Genomic DNA, 21,302 nt, shown 5'->3' with positions numbered 1-21,302 from the left:
TGGGAGGAGTATTGTTGCTTACTTATATTTGCAAGTTTTCTAATCTCTCGTGAGAAATTAGGAAAAGTCAATAAATATCAATCTGATACAACGATATTATGCACTAGATTTTGGAGCTGTTAAAGACGGCCCGGGGTCTCCAGCACCTCAAACACAACATTAGGTTTAATAGAAGTGGATCCCTTCGTTCTGCAAGGGGGAACATTAGAGACTTCTAGCTGGCTGACTTAATGATATGACTCTTCCAGGATGGAATTGGGTTGAATGGATCTAATTCTGATAATAGAAAGAGTCATTTCATGGTGATTGTGACACTCAGAAAGATGTATTCAGCGTTCTGTATTGACTGTGATTGGGGGAAAAGGTTATTTTGGGCCAGTGTGCATCACGTGATCTGCAATACTGACTGTGACCACCGTGCTGAAATGCTCCTGAGAGCTGTGACCACCTGATCACAGTCAGTTTATGAAGAGGAAGCAGTGTGTGATTGGTTCACTTGAACTGACTGTTCTGTTTTTGCTTTTTTGTTTACAGGCAGAAATATAAAAGTGCCTCACAGAGGTAAGACACACACACACACACACACACACACACACACACACACAAACAAAGGAAGCTCTCAGTCTGAAGTACAGCACTGAAGAGGCTGTCTATAAGCTGTTATCAGCTCCACCAAAGAGACATTTCCGATTCAAACTTCTTACATGGTTTCATTTAAATAACATTTTGAAAGCCAAAGATGTCAAATTATTCAATATTTCAAAATAAAGAGAGAAAAGCGCAGAAACTGAAAACAGATTTGTGCATCAGAACTTAGTTCTTCTTCTTCTTCTCTCCCATTAATCATCTCACGGCCCCTCAGATTTATCTGATGACCCTTAGGAGGGGCGCGACACCTAGGTTTGGACTCAGGTTCCTTCAACAATGTTCATAAAATATGTATATATAAAAGGGGAAATCACACAAGTAAATGTAAAAGCAAAATGATAATCTAAGGCATAAAATAGTGCAGTTAAAATAAATATAAACACAAGTAAATATAAAATAGTAATGCAAATGTAAATTTGTAATTTTGTTGAAGACAGTTTTTCAGATGGGAAAATTGAATGCAAACAGGATGTAATATAATGAGAAGTACTAAAATATATATACAGAAGTGTAGACAGGACTGTAGTATGTATAGAGAAGTAGTAATATGTATATATACACAGAGGTGTAACCGTTTGTAAAACAGTATGTAAAGTATATAAAGGTAAATAAGGTGACTTACGTACTTTAACCTAAATAGGATTATGAATGCAGGGCTTTTCCTTGTAGCAGAGTATTTTTTACATTGTTGTATTCGTACTTTTACTTTAGTAAAGGATACTTCCTCCACTGTTGGAAACACATCACTCAGGACATTAAGTACTCTGTCATCATGTGCCAGCATACAGTATATATATAACAAGTGAGAGTCTGCTCCTTTGAGCCCGTATGTGTGAACGAATGTGTTAAAATGACACCTGCAGGGCTTAGAAATGTTTAATGTATTTTTTTTGCAGTGGATCTTCCCCACCTGCACTGATGGGACTAAAAATGCTGATTCACTGAGTTTATGATGATCAGTTTGTACTTTAATGAACTTGAACTCACAGCTCAACTTGAGCACTCTGTCTTTAAAGACAGCAGGGTTTATCGCCCAAGTTAATACTACTACAATGTCTACGACTGCTATTACTAATGATAATGATAATGATTTAATATTACTAAAAAAGTGAAGTTATAGTTTTTTATTTTTTACAGTAAAACAAAATGCTTGAATGTCTGCAGAACTTTTATTTCTCCCTCGCCCCGTCTCCCTGTCTGACTCCAGCTGTAACCATGGCAACTAAAACAGATTTCATCCAGTTTACAGGAAGGTGTTTTCGTTACCATGGCGACGGCACGATGCCTGGCCGCAGTGGAGTCTTTATGTCTCCCTGTCGTCATTCAAACCATCCCTCTAGCCCGACAGTAACAAAACACATTCACAAGCCCAGCGTAAAATATCCATCTGTCCACCCGTCTATTCATCCCTCCGTCAGTTTGTATACCAGGACTGTATGGTATAGGTAATAGATGAATATACGAGCGCTCTTCGGGGTACAGATTGACGCCTCACGCCCCCTCAGCATCTCAATATTTCTGAAAGTTCTGAAAAAACTAACTTTATAAATACAAAAGTAGTTTGGTTTCAAACTGAGATGAACTTCTGTCCCGGCTGACAAAAACAGCGATTAGGCTATAAAGTCATTATTAGTCAGGTCTGTAAGGCGACATGTTTATTTCCTGGAGGAGACTCCCATTGCTTACTGGTGGGAGTCGGCTGATTGACAGGAGGCAGGGTGTCATGTGTCCATCTGGAGGAAACAGATTTTCATGTTCTGGTTCTGTGGTGTGAACAGGACAGCAGCTGTGTGGGTGCAAAGTATGAAGAGCAGTATTTCCTCCTGTCAGTTAGCAGGTGTATGAAGTCTGCAGAGAGGATTTCTGCACACTACTACTGCTCTTGTTCAGGTGTGTTAAGGAGAAAATCTATGCATCGCGATGGAGGACAGTACAGTACTGTACACAACAGTGCAGTGCAGGTGAATTCAGCACAAAAAAACAGCCCTGTCACAGATGTTAAAGCTCGCTGCTGCACTTGAAGTTCACATGATGTGAACTTTAACCCCGGCCTTTTGTCACTGACCTTTTATGGTGTGTCCACTCAGATTTCAGCTATAGACGCTCAGACATGGAGGAACCCTTTGAGTTTCCAGAAATATAATACTAGAATGGTTGTTACATCAGCACTCTGAGCCCAAAACAGCAGCTCAGACAGTGTTGCCAGTACTGGGCTATATTTTGTTTAAGTGGGCAGGTAAAAAGTAGTTTTGGGTGGGCGAGTTCAGGTCTGTGTTTTTCTCTGACTGAAATCTGGCAACAGTGAGCTCAGACAGCTCAGCGTGACATGAAGATAAGATGAAGACAACAGCTGGGACATAATTATTTCTCCAGCTTGATGAGATTGAAAAACAGCACGAATTGAATAGCTCTCATTTAAATAGTTGACTGGTTGTTGCGCTATTTTGCTGCAGATAATGGAGCCATACTCATTCCTGTTTCTAATGCAAGCGTTCCAGATGCACAACGCCAAACTTAAACAAAACGTAACGGATGTTTCTTTGGCAAGTGAACACACAATTTAACTCTTGGCAGTGCAGCCTCCATCTTTTTTTGGGCATTTTTAACATTTTCCTGACTAAGTTTTGTGCAGAGAAGATAGCTTCCAGCGACCGTTTACCGTAACCAGCTACCTAATAAAATTGGCAACATATTTTGACCTTAATTTACAGGTTTACTATGATAGTACAGTCTTTGTGTGACATCAGACAACTGCTTCTTCGTGAAGTGGGAGTAGATGGATTTGCCCCGAGTTTACAAGTATGAACTCCGACTTTGAGTGGCGTTCCAATTGTCTGAAACGCAGCATAAGGACACGGTCCAACAGTGAACTTTTACAGCCACAGTAGCTCTCCAACCCAGCCAGCCTTTCATAGTATAGCAGCATTTCACTTTCCATCTTCTAAGACAAATCCATCCTGCAGCAGTTGCTTTGGAAAAATGAAACCTTTGTGATCTTAACAAAGTTAAACAACAATTACTTTGAGCACAGAAAGAAAACTACAGCTCCCATGAAAAACTACAAGCGTGGCAGTGCAGGTACTTATACGCTGGTTTTGTCCTTATCTGTAAAACTCTCCAACACTCAACACTCAAACATTCTTTAATGAATAATCATTGTGACGTTCAGCCCGTGCATGTGTAGAGCTTATGGGAAATGGTCATTGCTAAAGGCTGCTAAAAAACATACATATTAAATAAGCAGTGATATTACATTGTTTTCCAAAAAAACTACTGTCTTTATCTAAACACATAAAGCGAGCCACACAACATACTGTTGAGGAAGTATCTGTTCCAAGGCTTTGTGTTTAGTGTTTTTGTTTTTGTTTTGAGTGCGGTTGTCTTACATCTGGGACTCACTGTACATATGCCAAGTTTAAATGAAGCCTACTGGAGGGATGATGTAGAGAAAAATTAATACCAGCCAACAAATTCATCTCCACCTGGACCAAATGACACAAATCTCCAACAAATCAAATCAAATCAAATCAAATCACTAATAGCAGAGGCATTTTGTGCCCCTGTAACTGATGAGGGATTATAATGTTTGGATGATTTTCTGTTGTTTACTTCTACTGATCCGTCCTCTGATGTTTATTCCAATAACTGAGCAGTGCACTCTGTGTGACCTGTGTGTGTTTGTGTTGTCAGGCTGAAGGGGGTCCTGGAGCAGATGGACCGGGGTGTCGTGGACCTGCAGGAGCTCCGCAGGAACCTGGAGCTCGCTGCGGCCATGCTGGACAGTGTTTACACTGATGAGACCAAGTAGGACTGATAGAGAGATGAATGGATGTGTAGCTAAATAAATCCTCGTCACTGATTGTCCCAGCTGTGACTGACAGCTGTTTCTTTCTGTCCCGCAGGCGTCTGTTGGACACCGAGGACGAGCTCAGCGACTTGCAGGCGGAGTCGGTGCCCAGCGAAGTACGTGACTGGCTGGCATGTACCTTCACCCGGAAGATGGGTGTGGCCAAGCGACGTCCCGAGGAGAAGCCGAGATTCAGGAGCATCGTCCATGCAGTGCAAGCTGGGATATTTGTAGAAAGGTAAAAATTTAATTATTTATGGCCATGTCAATTAAATATTTAAAGGTATGAAAATATTAAAATACGTCTCAGTAGATTTACGAACAAGTTACAACATCAACATGTATATAGGTTTATATATAAGTTATGTAGCCTAGGTGAAATGTGGCTATTGTGACTTCATGCAAACTTAAACTCGCCAAAAACTAAAACCTCTTCAAAGAGTATCTGCCCTACAGTTTTCTGTTTTTAGTATTTCTGCTGGGAAGAAACACTATCTGGCCAAAAGAATATGGACACTCCTGCCCACATATTTTTGTGAACTTTTAGTCTGGGTCTGTTTTTCCTTGTATGGGAACTTCAGTTCCAGTGAAGGGAAATCTTAATGTACTTTGTGTGTCTCACTGGCTCGCTCAAGGAGCTGTTGGTTCCCTCCGCTCCCCAGCTCAAAGCTGCTCCAGGCCGCTCAACTGAAATCGCTCACCGCTCGCTCCAAAAATTAAACAACTGAGTTGTATTATAATTAGGGCTGTAGGCTACCGAATGTCATTTTTTTTTACATTCAAAGCTTCTATTGAGGTTTTCAGATGAAGCTTTGAATGTCTCATATCTGACATCGACCTAAAAAAAAATCCTTGAACATATCTCTCAATTTGAATAAAATGATTCATCGCATTAAATGAGCCAGTGTTTTTTTATTAAATGAACTTTCTTTAGCGAAAATAACTAGTTTTGTTTGATTGATGCTAGACCGCCCCGTTAATACAGGTGCGTCCTTTGTAATACAGTTTGTTGACCGCAGTGAAAATGTTTGTTTTTGAAAGGCTAAACACCAACAAATATGGATTGAAGCAGCATATTTCGTACGCAGCTGCTGTGCGCAATAACCAGATCCATCGGGCTCGCTCAAGCATGCTTTGAACTCATGGTGTGAGCTGTACTGAAGCGAAATTGAGGTGGGAGATAAGGCAACGCTTCAACTTTTTAAAAATCCGCTCTGCGCTCCATCCAAAATCCTTCCGCTCATGCTCCCCACTCACTTGGTCGCGCTCCACTCCACTTACATGCTTTGACAGTCATTTTTTTCTAGATCTGGGCACAAAAAGGATGGATTGCAGGAATGGTTTGACTGGAGAAGTTTCTATACTACTTGGTACTGAGTTATTTTGGTCGATCTTAAAGGCATCGAGCACCGATACCCAGCCATAGTGTTTGTCCCTTTCATGTTTCAACATGACAATGTGCCCATGCACAACAAAGCCAGCTCCTTAAAGAAATGGCAGAAACTGGAAGTTTGGTGAAGGAGATCTCGACTGGCCTGCTCAGAGCCCAGACCTCAACCCCATCTAACACCTTTAGTATGAACTGGAACACCGACTGTGAGGCAGACCTGATCTCCCCACATCAGTATTAGACCTCACTTATGCCCTTGAATGGGAGCAAATCCCTGCAGTAGGTTAAACATCTGGTGGAAAGACCGAAACCAGAAGAGTGGAGGCTGTTAGAGCAGCAGATTAATGCCCGAGGCCGTGTAATGTATCATATTAGTAACAAAGGAAAGACTGTGACTCCTCAAAGTCAAACAAAAGAGCAACACTTTGAAATATTCAGAGAGTTATTTTTGTCCTCAGCAGAAATCTGGAGCACCTGAAGACGGAACAGAAAACAATCATCACCTTCTTCAAAATAAACATCAGAAAGCATCCGGCCCCGACATTCACCGCAGATGTGATTACGAGGTCGAACATGAAGTGTAATGTCGTTAGCGTGGAGATGGAGATCATATAGGGAAACTATGAGGTCCAATGTCATTAGGGTGTAAATGACTCGCAGTGATAGAACGGTATCAGTTCATCTGCTGCAGCTTAATGACGCATGAAATCAAAAAATATCTGCTGCACCGAGGCAGCGCTCACCGTGTGTGTTTAGAACACGGTTACCATGACGACCAACAATCCATCCTGGTCACAAACTGTGGAGGAGGGCGACTGGAGGTCTGCGGGAGGAGTGTTTATATGCAGGCGACTGTCTGTATCTAAGTGTGAGATTTGTGCATGATATTTTTATCTGTGTGTGTGTGTGTGTGTGACTTTAGGATGTACAGACGGACATCCAACATGGCTGGTCTGACCTACCCTCCCACGGCTTTGACAGCTTTGAAGGTATAAACTGTTTTCTTACTGCAGTCCCATCTGCAGGAAGTGGCATCATTTTAGTGTTTATTTTAAAAAAAATATATATCATGTTTTTTTTTCATTCAGTCAGCTCCTACTCCGGAGGACAGTTTTGTTTTCTCCAGAAACTTGAAAGGAAAGGAGGAGGCGGACAGGAAAAAAATAAAATAAAGAATGAGAGAAAAGTTAAAGAGCTGAGGAAGAGGTTGGGAATGAATGGTGGAAATGAAAAGGAAGAGGTAAAGAAAGAAGAGTAAAGAGGAGGTGGGGAAGTGGTAGCGAGGGAAGAATAAAAAAGGAATAAGGTATGGAAGGAAAGTGAGGAGGTAGATAAAGAAATGCTGAAGAAAGAAAAGGAAAGGGAAATAAAATAGAGAAGAAAAGGAAAGTTTTATTTGTCACATACTCAACATATTTCTATCCACCTTATTCCTAGCCCCCATTATGCCTTGCGTGAATTATGGGTGCAACTTCCGGCGCGTCGTGTTACTGAACTTGAAGCGGCATTTTCCATGGTAACAGTACTAATCGTCTCTCCTAGAGCGATTGAAAAATATAGTAAAACATGTGGGAACACCATCTATTACACCTCAAACGGGTAAACTGTACAGAAAATAGGAAAAGTAACTGGCCGTCATTTAACAGACGCTACAACGCTGTGTCCTCCCTACACATGAAATCATACCTGATGTTCTCCTGGCTCTGCTGTCAGTCCTTTTAAGGACCCGACGTCTCTTCTCCGCTGGTCTTTCGTAGCCCAACCACAAAGTCGGATACGAGTTTTCCTCCGTTGGCTTCTTGTCGACAAAATGAAATGAGCACACATAACTTAAAGGGTTTATGGTCTCTTCAAGTTTTGGTTTCTCAGCCACATTCTTCTGGATTCCTCGTCTGTAGGTCGGCGATGGAAACCGTCGATCACGAGAACAATCCCTTTTTGTTTTGGGTGCATGCTCAACACACTGTTGTTGAAGCCACAAATATAGCTTTATCTGGTTGTTAGTACAGCCGCAAACAACGCAAAAAGTACCAGAGCTCCGCAAGGACATTTTTAGAAAATGCAAATTTAACGTTAAGTTAAATATCTGTTAAAAATAAAACGAGATTTGTTAAATTGAAAGTGAATTACTTTTCAAAAGTGGCGGTTAGCCACTATGGTTAACCTATTGGACTAACTAGCTTACTGCTACTTGCTGCTACCTCTCCAGAAGTTACGCCCATAATCATTTCTACAGTAACGCCTCCGAGAATAAGGTGGATATTGTGCAGCAGTGAAATGCTTTGTTCCCCTCTCCAGTCAAGCTGAAATGAAAAATGATCACATCAGATCCCTGGTCATATTGTGCTCCTATTTAACAATAAATGCCAAAAACAATTACAAAAAAACAAACACTTTCTTCGTATTTTTATATCAAAATCCAATCATTTTTACTCCCTGTAAAACAAAATATTTTGCATGCTTACGTAAGCTAGTACCGACCAACAATATCATGACATCCACCCGTCAATCAATCTGCAACTTTAAGCAGCACGTGTAGCTATAGACGGTCGTGACAGAGCTAAGATCTTTCTTAGCTAACAACACTATGGTACGTCGGTATGTCTTTGGATGTTTGCTACCTCAGACGTTGTTCTGTTTCCCCCACTGTTACGGGCCCGCTCGCTTGAATCTATTCACTCTGAGGGAAGTGGAATCTGTGACAGTTCCAGATTATGTGCAAGGCATTTTTACTGCAGACTGCTGCAGCAACTACACAGGGAACGGTGAGGGGTAATTGACATAACATCAGAGGTGTAGCCTGTCAGGAGCCGTGGCAGTGTCTTTGTTCAGGATTCGGATGGCCTGAGGGAAGTATAGCTTCTCTTTAGCCACTCGGCGGTAACGCTTCACTGACCACAGCAGTTCAAAAGGGCCATTGTTCGGATGGCTCAAATCCTTAATGATTCTGCCTTCATCTCAGCGAGAGGTAGAGAGGAAAATGAAGAGGTGGAGAGGTTGGAAAGAAGGAAGAAGGGAATGAAAGTAGGAGGTATAAGGAACAAATGACGAGGTAGGAAAGGAACATAGGAGGTAAAGAAGGAAAGTAGGAGTTATGGAAGGAAAAGAAGAGGAAGATAAAAAGGGAAGAAGGATGTAGAAAAGGAAATGAGAAGTCTAATGTCGAAATGAGGAGATAGTGGAGGACTGGAAAGCATAGGCAAAAAGAAGGAGTAATGAAAGGAAAGGAGGAGGCAGAGAAGGAAAGGTCAGAGGAACAGGAATGGAAGGAAGGTAGGAAGGAAGGAAGGAAGGAAGAGGTGGTGTGTGTGTGTGTGTGTTTAATGACATATGTTTTCCCCTCAGGGCTTCCTGTACAAACTAAGAAAAAAATTAAATTAAACAATAATTAACCTGCTGCCATTTCTTATTTATTCTTCTCTCATGATGCAAAACACAAACGGAAACAATAGAAATAGAACTTTTGGAAAACAACGTCGTATAAATCATAATCTCAACAAATGATGATAATCCCCAAACGTAATTATGACCTAATGAATTATCATAATGATTCCTTTAATTGGATAAGCTGTTTCACCTCCTCCCAGCGTGAGCAAACGTTATAATCACGCTGCTCTCTACTGGCAGATATCCTACATTACACTGAAGCTGCCGTATGTGCATTGTACTGTCCCATATTAGATGTTTGTTTAATGTCCAGCCTGAATCTTATTGGTTGTTTTCCAGGAAGTGGATCACTGGTCGTTTGATGTGTTTTCCTTCCACGAGGCCACCTCAGACCACGCCCTCAAGTTCCTGGTCTACGAACTGATGACCCGCTATGACCTCATCAACAGGTTCAGGGTACACACAGCTTCTTATCGTTAACGCCTGTGGGTGTGGGTGGAGCCTCATGTCAGGGTTGGGGGGTGCTAGGTGTACAGGGTGGGCAGATCTCTTCATGAAAAGGTTCAAGGTGAGTCAGGGCTGAAGCTGCAATTTACTCTTTTTAATGCCCCTGAAGATGTCAAAACTGTCAAAGGGACACAAAATGACTACAAAGAGACACTAAATTACATCAAAGAGACACAAAGTTACTACATAGAGACACAAAACAACCACAAAAGACAAAATGTTTCCAAAGAGGCACAAAATGACCTCAGAGACACAGAACGACCAAAAAAAGACACAAAAAGACCACAAAGAGACACAAGACAACCAAAAAAAGACAAAAATTACCACGAAGATATACTCATAATCACGAAAAGATGCATGACAACTACAAAGAGACGCATAACATCAACAAAATGAGGCAAAAGCATCCCAAAGTCTGTGTGTCTTGCTCCCATGTAGGAGAGGTGTGCCCTGTGCCCAGGGGCTCATTGTCTCATAATCCGCCCATGCCTAAAACCATAACAAGTAGCTCTCTCTTACTGGACAAACAGTACAAGCGCAATGCATCCACCAAAGAACAAAGAATTGGAGATGATGTAGCCAAGCTACTAGATATCTTTGTTATTCAGGATGATTAAGTATCCACATAGACACAGTATAGAACTCATAGTTCCAGTACTCCCTGTCCTACCTGTGGTACTGTGTCCAGATCCCGGTGCAGGCTCTGGTGCAGTTTGTTGAAGCTCTGGAGAACGGCTACAGCAAACACAAGAACCCCTACCACAACCTGATCCACGCCGCTGATGTCACTCAGACTGCCCACTTCCTGATGCTACACACTGGACTGATGGTAACACACACACACTTTGTCACTTAACGGTGTCTCACTGTCTGTACATGGTCTCTATGCACAGTGAGTTATCCCACTTGGCCAACAATGTGTGTGTGTGTGTGTGTGCGTGTGTGTGTGTGTGTGTGTGTGTGCAGCACTGGCTCAGCGAGCTGGAGATTCTCGCGATGGTTTTTGCTGCAGCGATTCACGACTTCGAACACACAGGAACCACCAACAACTTCCACATCCACACCAGGTAATTTGGACAAGTAATCAACTTATTCCATATTCTATAAAGATTCAACCTGGACCCTTTTGTCCCATGTCTTTTGTGCCTAATGACTAATATCGACAACAATTTCTGAAATTGGTCCAGTATTGAGGGAGAACGCTGTAGACGGCAGCTGCTCACAGGCTGCTCACAGGCTGCAATGTAATCCTATTGGGGCAAGCTGACACCGTCATTTACGTCCACTAAAAGTGCTCGTTTTTGCCATGACAGGCTCTGATTGTTATTATAAGTGTCTGACTTTATGGAAAGAGTCTCGCTCAAGGAGAAATCTCGTTGTGAAACCTGGCGAGCTGACGTGCTGCTGGACAACGGTGGAATAGTGGAATACATCCATGGTGGAAACACAGCAAGTGTTTGTTGTGTTGGAGTGCAGAAGGCGTAGCTTAGTGTTATCTAAAGATTTTCAATGTCACAGCTGAATATTTAGATGATTTCCACAACGTGGATGAGGTCTTTGAATCGATGGCCGCCCGTATTTATTTGAGCCAGAGTGTACAGATATTCAGATATCACAACGAGACTTCTCCTTGAGCGGGACTTGAACACAATAACAAACAGACTGGATCAAGAGAAAGGTAAGGAAAAGGTGTTATTTCTCCGTAGGGTCCTTTCTATAATGTTGTCAGACACTTAGAATAACAATCTGAGCCTGTCAGAGGCAAAAACAAGCACTTTTAGTGAATTTAACGTTACATTGCCGCTGCTCACTTGCCCTCGCTGCTCGTTTATAGCACTCTCTCTCAATACTGGAACAATTAAAAAAATGTTGTCCCCATTAGTCACTTAGACACAAACACATGGGAAAATAGGGTTAAGTTACCCATTAACCAGGAGAATAAGAAAGAACGTTAACATGTTGTCGAGGCGTTTGTAGCAGACGTCAGCGTCTGATTGGATGTCGTATCTGTCTGTCAGGTCGGAGACGGCCATTCTGTACAACGACAGGTCGGTGCTGGAGAACCATCACGTCAGCGCCGCCTACAGGCTGATGGCAGAGGAGGACATGAACATCCTGATCAACCTGAACAAGGACGACTGGAGGTGCACACACACAGAGAGATCACACACCACCGATGAGTTAATAGTTGTGATACCGGTGATTGATCAGTGATTATGTGTATTGATTCCTGGCAGGGAGCTGAGGGCTCTGGTGATAGAGATGGTGATGTCCACAGACATGTCCTGTCACTTCCAGCAGATCAAGACCATGAGGAACTCCCTGTCACAGACACCGTGGTCAGTGCTGCAGCCATGACCTCTGACGTCTAATCTTCATGTATCTGGGTTTTGTTTTAGCTACTGTACGGCATAATAGAGCTGGTTATAATCTACTTTTTATGATCATTGGACATTTTTATGATTTAAAAAGTATTGTAGAAAAGTTAATTTCTCTTTTTAAAGATATCTCTCAGGTTATAACAAGATATTTTTCATGTTACAATCAATATAACAATTAACTTTTTCTTCTTTTTTTATGATATTTAATTTTCATCACACAAAAAGTAACATCTACAAACAAACTTACACAACCCGGATTGAAAAGCAGAACAACCACAATATCTATTATTCAAATATCATATGACACATGAGAAAAAAATATTGTTTTAAAAAGATACATTGATTTTGTGTAATAACAGGAATGTCCTTTATGTAAGAGATAATGCACAGCGAGCCGGTCATTGTTATGAAATAAACCCCGACAGGGTGATGCAGCATGGGGTTTATTTCACAACAATGACTCGCTCGCTGTGCATTATCTCGCTTATTACACGGCTACTTACTTTAGAAAGCACTCATTTGTCACAAAAAACGGTCCGCCAGAGTCCGACATCAGAACTGCGCCCATAGCAACGGCCTGTTATACATAGCAACGGTCTGTTATACATAGCAACGGTCTGTTATAAAGATATTAAACAAAGTTGTGTAATAAAACAAGATATATATGTGACAAGATAAAATAATATGTTGGTATAACAAGAAAGGTTTCTTGTAAAAAGGGGATTATTTGGTGTCTAATAATAATATTGAGAAAATATGTCATTATAACATGAAAATGATGCAGTAATTTCTGGAGTCAGTTGCTCTTTTAATCTTCTCCGACCATCCTCCCGTCATGCCTGGACTGGACTCATTCAATGTTTGCGGAAGAAATCATAATTTCATCCTACCCAAATACCTTTCAAGGTAGATGATTATAAAAATGCAATATGATATGCTTTAGCAGTGTGATCAAAGACTTGATCAGCTCATCCTGGCAGACTGCGTGTGGCTGGTCCATCTGATGGAGCTCATCAGTGGGAGTTTGGTGAATTGGCCAACATAAGGTCCTGCAGGCTGCTGAACCAGATCGGTCTGTGCGTCTCCGTAGGGGCCTTCACAGGAATAGTACTGAGTCTGACCAGAGTCCAGGATCCCTTCTCTGTTTGTTTGGTGGAGTGGAGGTGTGGAGGTGTGGAGGTGTAGAAGGGACGGCGGCTGTCACGCTTCTCAGCTCACGCTTGGATGAGATCTTGGGGAAGACGCTGTCATCAGCCTGTTGACACGCTGGTTCTGCTTGTGTTGTTGCAGCAGTAGTGGCTGTCTGGGGGACCGTACTCTGCACACTATGATCAAAAATACAGAATGAAAGACACAACAACAGTGCTCACGTGACATACGGAACAGCAGTTTTTCTCCCTTTCCAGGCAGTATCAGATTCACTAAAATGTTTCTCGCTAAAGTTTTTAAGGGTAAATAGAAGACTCTTCTTACATTATTGAATGATTTTTAATTGTTTGTTGTTCTCTCTCTCTCTCTCTCCAGTCTAGACAAAGTGAAGGTTTTGTCTCTGATGCTTCACGCGGCAGACATCAGTCATCCAGCCAAAGCCTGGCCGCTGCACTACCGCTGGACTCACAGTCTGATGGAGGAGTTCTTCAGACAGGTACACACACTATTGCACTTTTTACTCCATCTGACAGCTTTAGTTACTACTTACTTAATTACAATTGTTACAATTATTTCATAAAATTAAGATTTTTGTATACAAAACCTATGAAGAGCTTATAAAATATGATGTTTTTTTATATGAAACTACCCAAAAGTTTATACTGTACAAGTACAGCTGAAACGATTAGTTGATTAATTGATTAGTCAATTGAAAATTATTATTTCGCTAATTGTTTCATTTCCTTTTCAAGCAAAAATGACAAACATTAGTTCCCGCTTCTAAAATGTGATGATTTGCTTCTTTTTCCTTTTAATTATTTAAATTTATTTTGTGATAATTTTGGACTATTGGTTGGACAAAACAAGCATTGTGAAGGTGTCACTTTGGGCTCCGTTAACTATTGTTGTTTGTCTGAGATGGTGATGGCAGTCGGGACTGTTAATGATAAAGAATAAGTCTGGGTTAGTTCAATGACGTTGACCTGAAATGACACATTTAATAAAAATCATGTTTATTTGAGAAGCTCGAGGAGGCATTTCATCTCGCCCCGATGATGAGACGCCACCAAATCCTAAACACTTGCCCTCTAAATGGGACTATCTCTAATACATGTTAATGATTTAACACAACGATATGTTTGCTATCTGTCAAACTAATCCCATCAGTGTAGAATGTATGTCTCTCACAGGTCTAGAAAGGTAATCTGTTGTGTATTCAGGTTGCTTTTTCCCCTCTTTCTGTCTGCTCTGCTGTGTTTATCATGCTCAAGTGGATGTGATAAATACCCATGTTCATGTTGCCTTGGTGACTGTGTCTCTCCCAGGGAGATAAAGAGGTGGAACTCGGCCTTCCTTTTTCTCCTCTCTGTGACCGCAAAGCCACCATGATCGCCCAATCACAGATAGGTAAGATCAACCATCAACCTATAATACATTAGGACCACCGGCAGGTGAGGAGTATTATGTTAGGGATAATGTACAGCGAGCCGGGTCGGGGATTCTTTCACAACAATGACCCGCTCGCTGTACATTATCCCGCTTATTACACGGCTACTTAGTTAAGAAATCAAGATTTTGACACAAAAACGGTTCTCCAGAGTCCGACATCAGAACTGCACCCATAGCAACGGCCTGTCATACATAGCAACGGCCTGTTATACATAGCAACGGTGTGCTATAAAGAAATAACAGGCTGCAGAACGCCGTGATTAACCAATCAGAATCGAGTATTCAACACAGCCGTGTAATAATAACTGACAGATACTCATACCATACTCCTGACAGGAAACAGTCTGTGTATATTAACTTTGGGTCAACAGCGACACCTGCTGGTGGTTTGAAGAACTGATCTCATACTGTCCTTCTACTCCTCCATCCTCTGACCTTTCATCTTTCCTCTTCTCTCATCCTGTCTCTCTGTCTCTGGCTGCAGGTTTCATAGACTTCATCGTGGAGCCAACTTTCAGCGTTCTGATCGACACGACAGAGAAAGTGATTGGTCCTCTGATAGAAGAGGACAAGAAGGGCAAAGAGAGGTCCAGGTACTACTACTACTACTACGACTATTACACAAAACAAAAGAAATCCACTTCCAGACATAAGATTGGGTATTGAAAATCGCTTGTTAACTGGAACTGGTTTCCCTGTCTAGGCTTGGATGGACACAAGACTCTCATTGAATCATCAGTCCAAAAGACGAGCAACAGTGTTAGAAAAACGATCCAATGTTCTCTCCCCTAACTCAGGAAATTAGCTGATACCAAGTACTAATGTGACAGCAGTGCTCTTTTTTTCCCAAAATGTAAAATCTGCAAACCTCTCTGTGTGGAACTGTTTAAGATATGTGTGAGCAACAACATATTCTCAAGCAACAGTTCGCATGATACTTTACGAAAAAGTTATTCCTCCTTTTACCTTTGTTTTCCTACAAATGTCCAGCAACACGTGTCTCCTTAGGATTAGGCAATTAAACGGTTTAGGAAAAGATAGACTTGGTTAGGATTAGGCAACAAAACTACTTAGTAAAGTTTAGACAATATAACTACTTAGTTAAGTTTAGACAATATAACTACTTAGTTAGGTTTAGACAATAAAACAACTTAGGTTTAGGAAAAGATCGTGGTTTGGCTTAAAATAACTCCGGAAGTGGCGTTACTTAAGTACACAAGTTACGTGACAAATAAATCAACGTTAACTTCTGGTTTCATACTGGACACGAACCTACGTGACTGAGATATATATACAAATTACAGTGTATTACTTTTCGTAGGTATAGCTGTGTGAGACCAGCCTAGTGAGCTAACGTGAGTAACTACAGATCACTTATAAGGGGGCCTAAAGGAGCAGTTTGAATCACCAGTTTACATGGACTTCCTAGTTGTTCGATTGTCTCATACGATTGGATAAAATATGGAACATGTGACTATAACACTTCTGTGGGGCTCCATTGTTTCTGACCTATGGACCCTGGTCCTTAACTCTGCTCTGTTCCAGTCTAACAGGAAGTGGCACAGTTACCGTGGAGTCGGTGCAGAGACACAGCAGTAATCGCCATGGGAACAGTAATGATGGACCGATAGACTTCTCCCTAACAGCCATCGACCTGCCGGCTCTGAAAGTCCACCTATCCGGTGTCATTGGCAGCAACAAGGACAGATGGAAAGAGCTGTCTGTGCACGGTACACACACTCAGTTTAAATTTATATATGCTTTATTGGCATGAATGTAACAAGGACAATATTTTTTCAAAGCGTCAAGTAACAGAGTGCTGCAGGAATGAGTTCCTAAAACCCCAGAAATGAGTTAGCATTTAAGCACTTCTGGTTCCCTCGTCTGGAGGTCAATGGGTTTTTAGTTAGATGCCTCAAATAAGGTCTGTGGTCAACACAAGCTGAAGAGATTTTAATGTTTCTACGACATAAAATATGTCAGTAAACATCGCACTCATGAATTTTAGCCTTTACGCGTCTTAAAAAGGCGGTTGCTGACAAGTGGCTAAATGAAACTACTAAACGTCATCACGCCGACTCGTCTGCCTTTACAGCCTCGTTGTGTATACCCGCGCTCATGTGACCGTTGTGTACTTTGTTCATAGCCTAACGTTAGCTTTTTACTTCTGGCGATTGCATTTACGCTTAAAAAATCATTAAAGTGGGGTTCATTTGTGGAGATTATCTTGCTGTACAAAAACGTGTAAGTATTATAAACGTGTGTTTGCCACAGGACTTATTTTCTCCAAAAATACATCATCCCTGTAATAAAATTATATATAAAAAAAGTACAAGGACGTGACAGTGGATTAAAAGGTACAGGAAACTCAAAATCATGAATTTATGTTAGCTCAGTGTTTATGTTGGTTTTGCCACCAGCCTTTGAAAATGTCATAAATTACGTCTATGTTTCCCAACTTCTCAAATTTTATTATCTGAATCTCCTGGTTCAGACGCTGGGATTGAAAATGGTTTGGCTCTGTTTCATCACACGTCTTAATAGGGAACATTGCTCTCACCTGGGTGTCTCCTTTAATGACCGTCTCTCCTGACAGTCGTTAGTCTAATTAGGGTTGACACAGAAGGTGACTTCCCGGCTTCAGTGGAGTGTTAAATAGTGCAGGACGATTACAAGTAAACATGATTCCTTCACCGTTAAACTTCGTCAAATGTCGGTCGGTCCACCACTTTGGTCCCGACAGAAATATCTCAACAGCTATTTGATGGATTGCTGTGATAATCAAGGTCCTTAAAGGATTGACTAATGACTTTAGTGATTCCTTGTGCCATCTTCACATATAACCTACAATAAATAGCTGCAAAACTAATGACATTAGCTTCAGCTGCACTTTGTGTTTATTGCTAATTAGCATACAGTATATTAGCATGCTAAACTGCGGTGGTGAACGTGTTGGACATCGTTGTGAGCATTTTAGTATGCTGACGATCAAAGCTCAAAATACCACTGTACAGACCACAGGGACATAAGTAGGTGCTGGGAATCTGGGGTGTGTATTTATTTTATTCATTATTTTTTTTATTTCTTATTTATTTACTTATTTTTTAAAATAAATTTTTATTTATTTATTTATTTTTAAAATACATTTTAATTTATTATTTTTTTTAAATTTATTATTATAATAATAATAATAATAATAATAATTATTATTATTATTTTATTATTATTTTGTTTCCGTTCCCTTGTTTTTGAATATATTGTTTTTCAGTTTACTGAAGTTACCATCTGTTATTACATATTCCTTTATTTGTCATGGTTTAGGTTGTTGTAGTCATTTTTCTTAAGGAAACAATAAAAAGCAAGATTTGTCTTTAAAAACAAACCACTGTACCTACTGTATGTACAAACTCTCTAACATTGGTTCAAACACTTGACTGTTGTTAGTTATTTTCTGTAATTTCAAATACTTTGCACATTATATTGCATGTTCCCTCTTATAGATATGGAAGATTCTTTATATAATTTCCTGTAATTTAAATGTTCTTGTGTTGTGCACAGAGCTGGCTAATAAGGAACAAAAGGAAAAAGAGGAAGTGGAGTCTAATGTCAACTCAGACGTCCAATCACACGCCTCCCCCAGTCACAGTGTCCCCGATGGACCCACCTCTGACCAATCACAGAACTCAGAGGGCCCCCCTCCTGATGGAACACAAGACAACAAGTCACCTGTTCACCTGACCTGGAACGGTACGAACGATACGTGACATCACACACGCAAACATTTTCCTAACCTGTAACTCTCAATCAGCTGACCTGTTGCTGTGGTAACCGTTGCAGGGGCGGGGCCAGGGGAAGAGAAGGAGGAGGTCGGTGATGAAGTGCCTGAAAACGCCTGATGGCGCTCCATGGCGGAGCTGTATCGGACTGTGGCAGATCACCATGGCAACAGGTGGAACGGTGCAGTGACATTGAGGGTTCAGACTCTTCTGTTTAAACGCAGCAGCTGGCTCATTGGCCCCTAGGTGGCCCCCCCAAAGGGCCGCTAGACCTCATGTTTACAACTGACCATGAAAATACCACATTCAAAGTGACTCATCAGATAACAGCTTCTTAGCAGCTTCACGATCCATTCACTGTGGTGAAAGTGTTTTATGATTTTATTAGAGGCTCAGAGGAACAATGTCGGTGAAAATATCAAAATTTATAAATAAAGACTGACAGGTGAAAACCAAAGAGCGTATACAGTGGCTGTTCATAAGGTTAAATATTTATTATCTGGAGGAATGAGACATGGAGCTGTTAAGAAGCGGAGGTTTTGTGAATGGAGGTGAGCGCAGCGACAGGTGTGTTGTTATACGCCTCTTATAATATGTAGAAGAAGAGTGACTTCTGCTCTGTTCTGGGTTCAAATTATCAAGCATGTTGTCCTTCTGGCCACGCCCCTACACAGTATTTATGATGTCAGAGCTGAGTTGTTGTTAACCACATGGCTTTAGGTCCAGACTGAAATATCTCAACAGCTATCGGATGGATTGCCGTGAAATTGTGTACAGACATTCATGGTTCCCAGAGGATGTATTGTATTGACTTTGGTGATCGTCTGACTTTTCCTCTAGCGCCACCAAGAGGTTGGTTTATGTGGTTTTGAGTGAAATGTCTCAACAACTATGAACTGTATTAACTTTATGTCCATCATCACATATGACCAAATACCTGCAAAACTAATGATATATCCCCATCAGCTTCAGCTGTATTTTGTGCTTAGTGCTAGTTCACAAAATGTTAACATGCTAACTAGGGCTGGGTATCGTTTAAAAACTTACGATGCCAGTACCAATACCAATACAAATACAAACACCAATACCAATACCAATACCAATACCAGTACCCTTAAAGTTTTTACATTCAAAGTTTCTATTGAGGATTTCGGATTGTTGTCATATTTTATGATGACAGCACCCTAAAAGAAATCCTCGAGTCTCAAATTCTCAATTTGAATAAAATGATTTATCGGATTTAATGAGCCAGTCTTTTTTTTTTCAAACTGATAATTATATTCAACAAATTTCTTTGTTGAATATAATTATCAGTTTGATTTGATTAATGCTAGACCGCCCCTTTAATAGAGGTGCATCCTTTGTGTGCTGTGAGTGGGAACACAGTTTTGGGCTGCAGTGAAAATGTTGTTTTTGAAAGGCTAAACGCCAACAAATATGGATTGAAGCAGAATATATCGTTAGATAAAGGATTGATTGTGAATTGTGGAAATAATTACATCTATCTTTTTTCAATAAATTTTGTCTTTTGGACTGAAGTCTGAAAACAATCCTACGCAGCCGCTGTGCGCAATACACAAGTCCTGGGTCGCACTCGCTTGGGCTTGATTCAAATTCATGGTGTGAGCGGTACTGGAGCGAAATTGGAGAGGGATTAAAAAATCCATTCTGCGCACCATCTAAAATCCTACCGCTCACGCTCCCTGCTCGCTCGTGCTCCACTCCGCTCACACTCTCTGACAAATACCAATTTTTTTCTAAATCTAGGCACAAAAAGGATTGATATTGTTTGACTGGAAAAGTTTCGATACTATTTGGTACTGGTTTATTTTGGTTGATACCTTAAAGGTATCGAGTACCGATACCCAGCCCTATTGCTAACACACTAAACTAAGATGGTGAACATGGTAAACATTATACCTGGTACACATCAGCATGTTAGCTTTACTATTGTGAACATGTTAGCCTGCTGACGTTAGCATTTAGCTCAAAGCACTGCTGTGCCAAAGTAGCCTCACAGAGCCGCTAGCATGGCTGTAGACTCTTAGTCTTGTTGTTACTTGATTGGTTGGTGATAATGTTGTATGGAAGTACGGGATAGGGTAAAACTGGCACTTTTTCGCTGTACAATCCTAAACATGTGTTGCGAGGAAGTCAATCAAAAGATGTCAGCTCACACAAATTCACCCTAGTTGGTGCAAACTGATGTCGAAAATGTTTCAGTGTGGCAAAAAAACAAACAAACTGCACTCAGCTTCATGACCGTTAAGTTGCACTGAAAAAAAAAAAAAAAAACATGTCCAGGTGGTGTTCATAACCATGTGACCAAAAGGAGCATGATGACCACAAATAAAGGTGTACATTGTAAGATTGTTGAATTTTTTTTCCTTGTTATATTTGCATGAATTCAACTGCTGGAGTGTTTTTGCATTCCATATGCAAATCGCCAATGTACAGTGCTAGCTCTGGCTATTAGCTAGCTAGCGATATGTACCAAATGTGTGTGTGTGTGTGTGTGTGTTTAGGACAACCATAGACTGTATATAAAGATGGACGACGCGTCTCCAGTTCCTCCCAATGTACAGAAGTGAAGCCAATATATCCTGGATACGGCAGAGACTCACAACTGCCAATCATGACGTCTCACTCCCTTTTTTATAGCATCGAATAACTAATTAAAACCAAACTTATCGGAAAACTGAACACTTGAACATAAATCAGCGTGATAAGAACTACCTAAAATGACAGAAACCATCTTTGGGAAAAAA

At 40.9% G+C, this 21,302-nt stretch overlaps 1 protein-coding gene across 1 annotated transcript in view; it reads left to right on the top strand.

The window, feature by feature from the left end:
* The window catches only part of LOC119500639 (calcium/calmodulin-dependent 3',5'-cyclic nucleotide phosphodiesterase 1A-like), a 31,473-nt gene extending 10,571 nt beyond the window's left edge, over positions 1–20,902 (top strand). Inside the window, exons 2-16 of the mRNA XM_037790474.1 lie at positions 535–561; positions 4,339–4,452; positions 4,551–4,733; positions 6,808–6,874; positions 9,612–9,728; positions 10,468–10,608; positions 10,746–10,846; positions 11,798–11,923; positions 12,017–12,118; positions 13,685–13,805; positions 14,635–14,716; positions 15,243–15,351; positions 16,304–16,488; positions 18,317–18,505; positions 18,596–20,902. Coding sequence (XP_037646402.1) covers positions 535–561; positions 4,339–4,452; positions 4,551–4,733; positions 6,808–6,874; positions 9,612–9,728; positions 10,468–10,608; positions 10,746–10,846; positions 11,798–11,923; positions 12,017–12,118; positions 13,685–13,805; positions 14,635–14,716; positions 15,243–15,351; positions 16,304–16,488; positions 18,317–18,505; positions 18,596–18,654 — 1,723 coding nt within the window. The 3' untranslated portion in view covers positions 18,655–20,902. The remainder of the gene's footprint in view (positions 1–534; positions 562–4,338; positions 4,453–4,550; positions 4,734–6,807; positions 6,875–9,611; positions 9,729–10,467; positions 10,609–10,745; positions 10,847–11,797; positions 11,924–12,016; positions 12,119–13,684; positions 13,806–14,634; positions 14,717–15,242; positions 15,352–16,303; positions 16,489–18,316; positions 18,506–18,595) is intronic.
* Positions 20,903–21,302: the final 400 nt, after the last annotated feature.

Source organism: Sebastes umbrosus, chromosome 13 (genome assembly GCF_015220745.1).
Source record: "Sebastes umbrosus isolate fSebUmb1 chromosome 13, fSebUmb1.pri, whole genome shotgun sequence".
Taxonomy (NCBI): Eukaryota; Metazoa; Chordata; class Actinopteri; order Perciformes; family Sebastidae; genus Sebastes; species Sebastes umbrosus.
The sequence above is the reverse complement of the archived record's forward strand: the minus strand, read 5'-3'. Positions and strand labels throughout refer to the sequence as shown.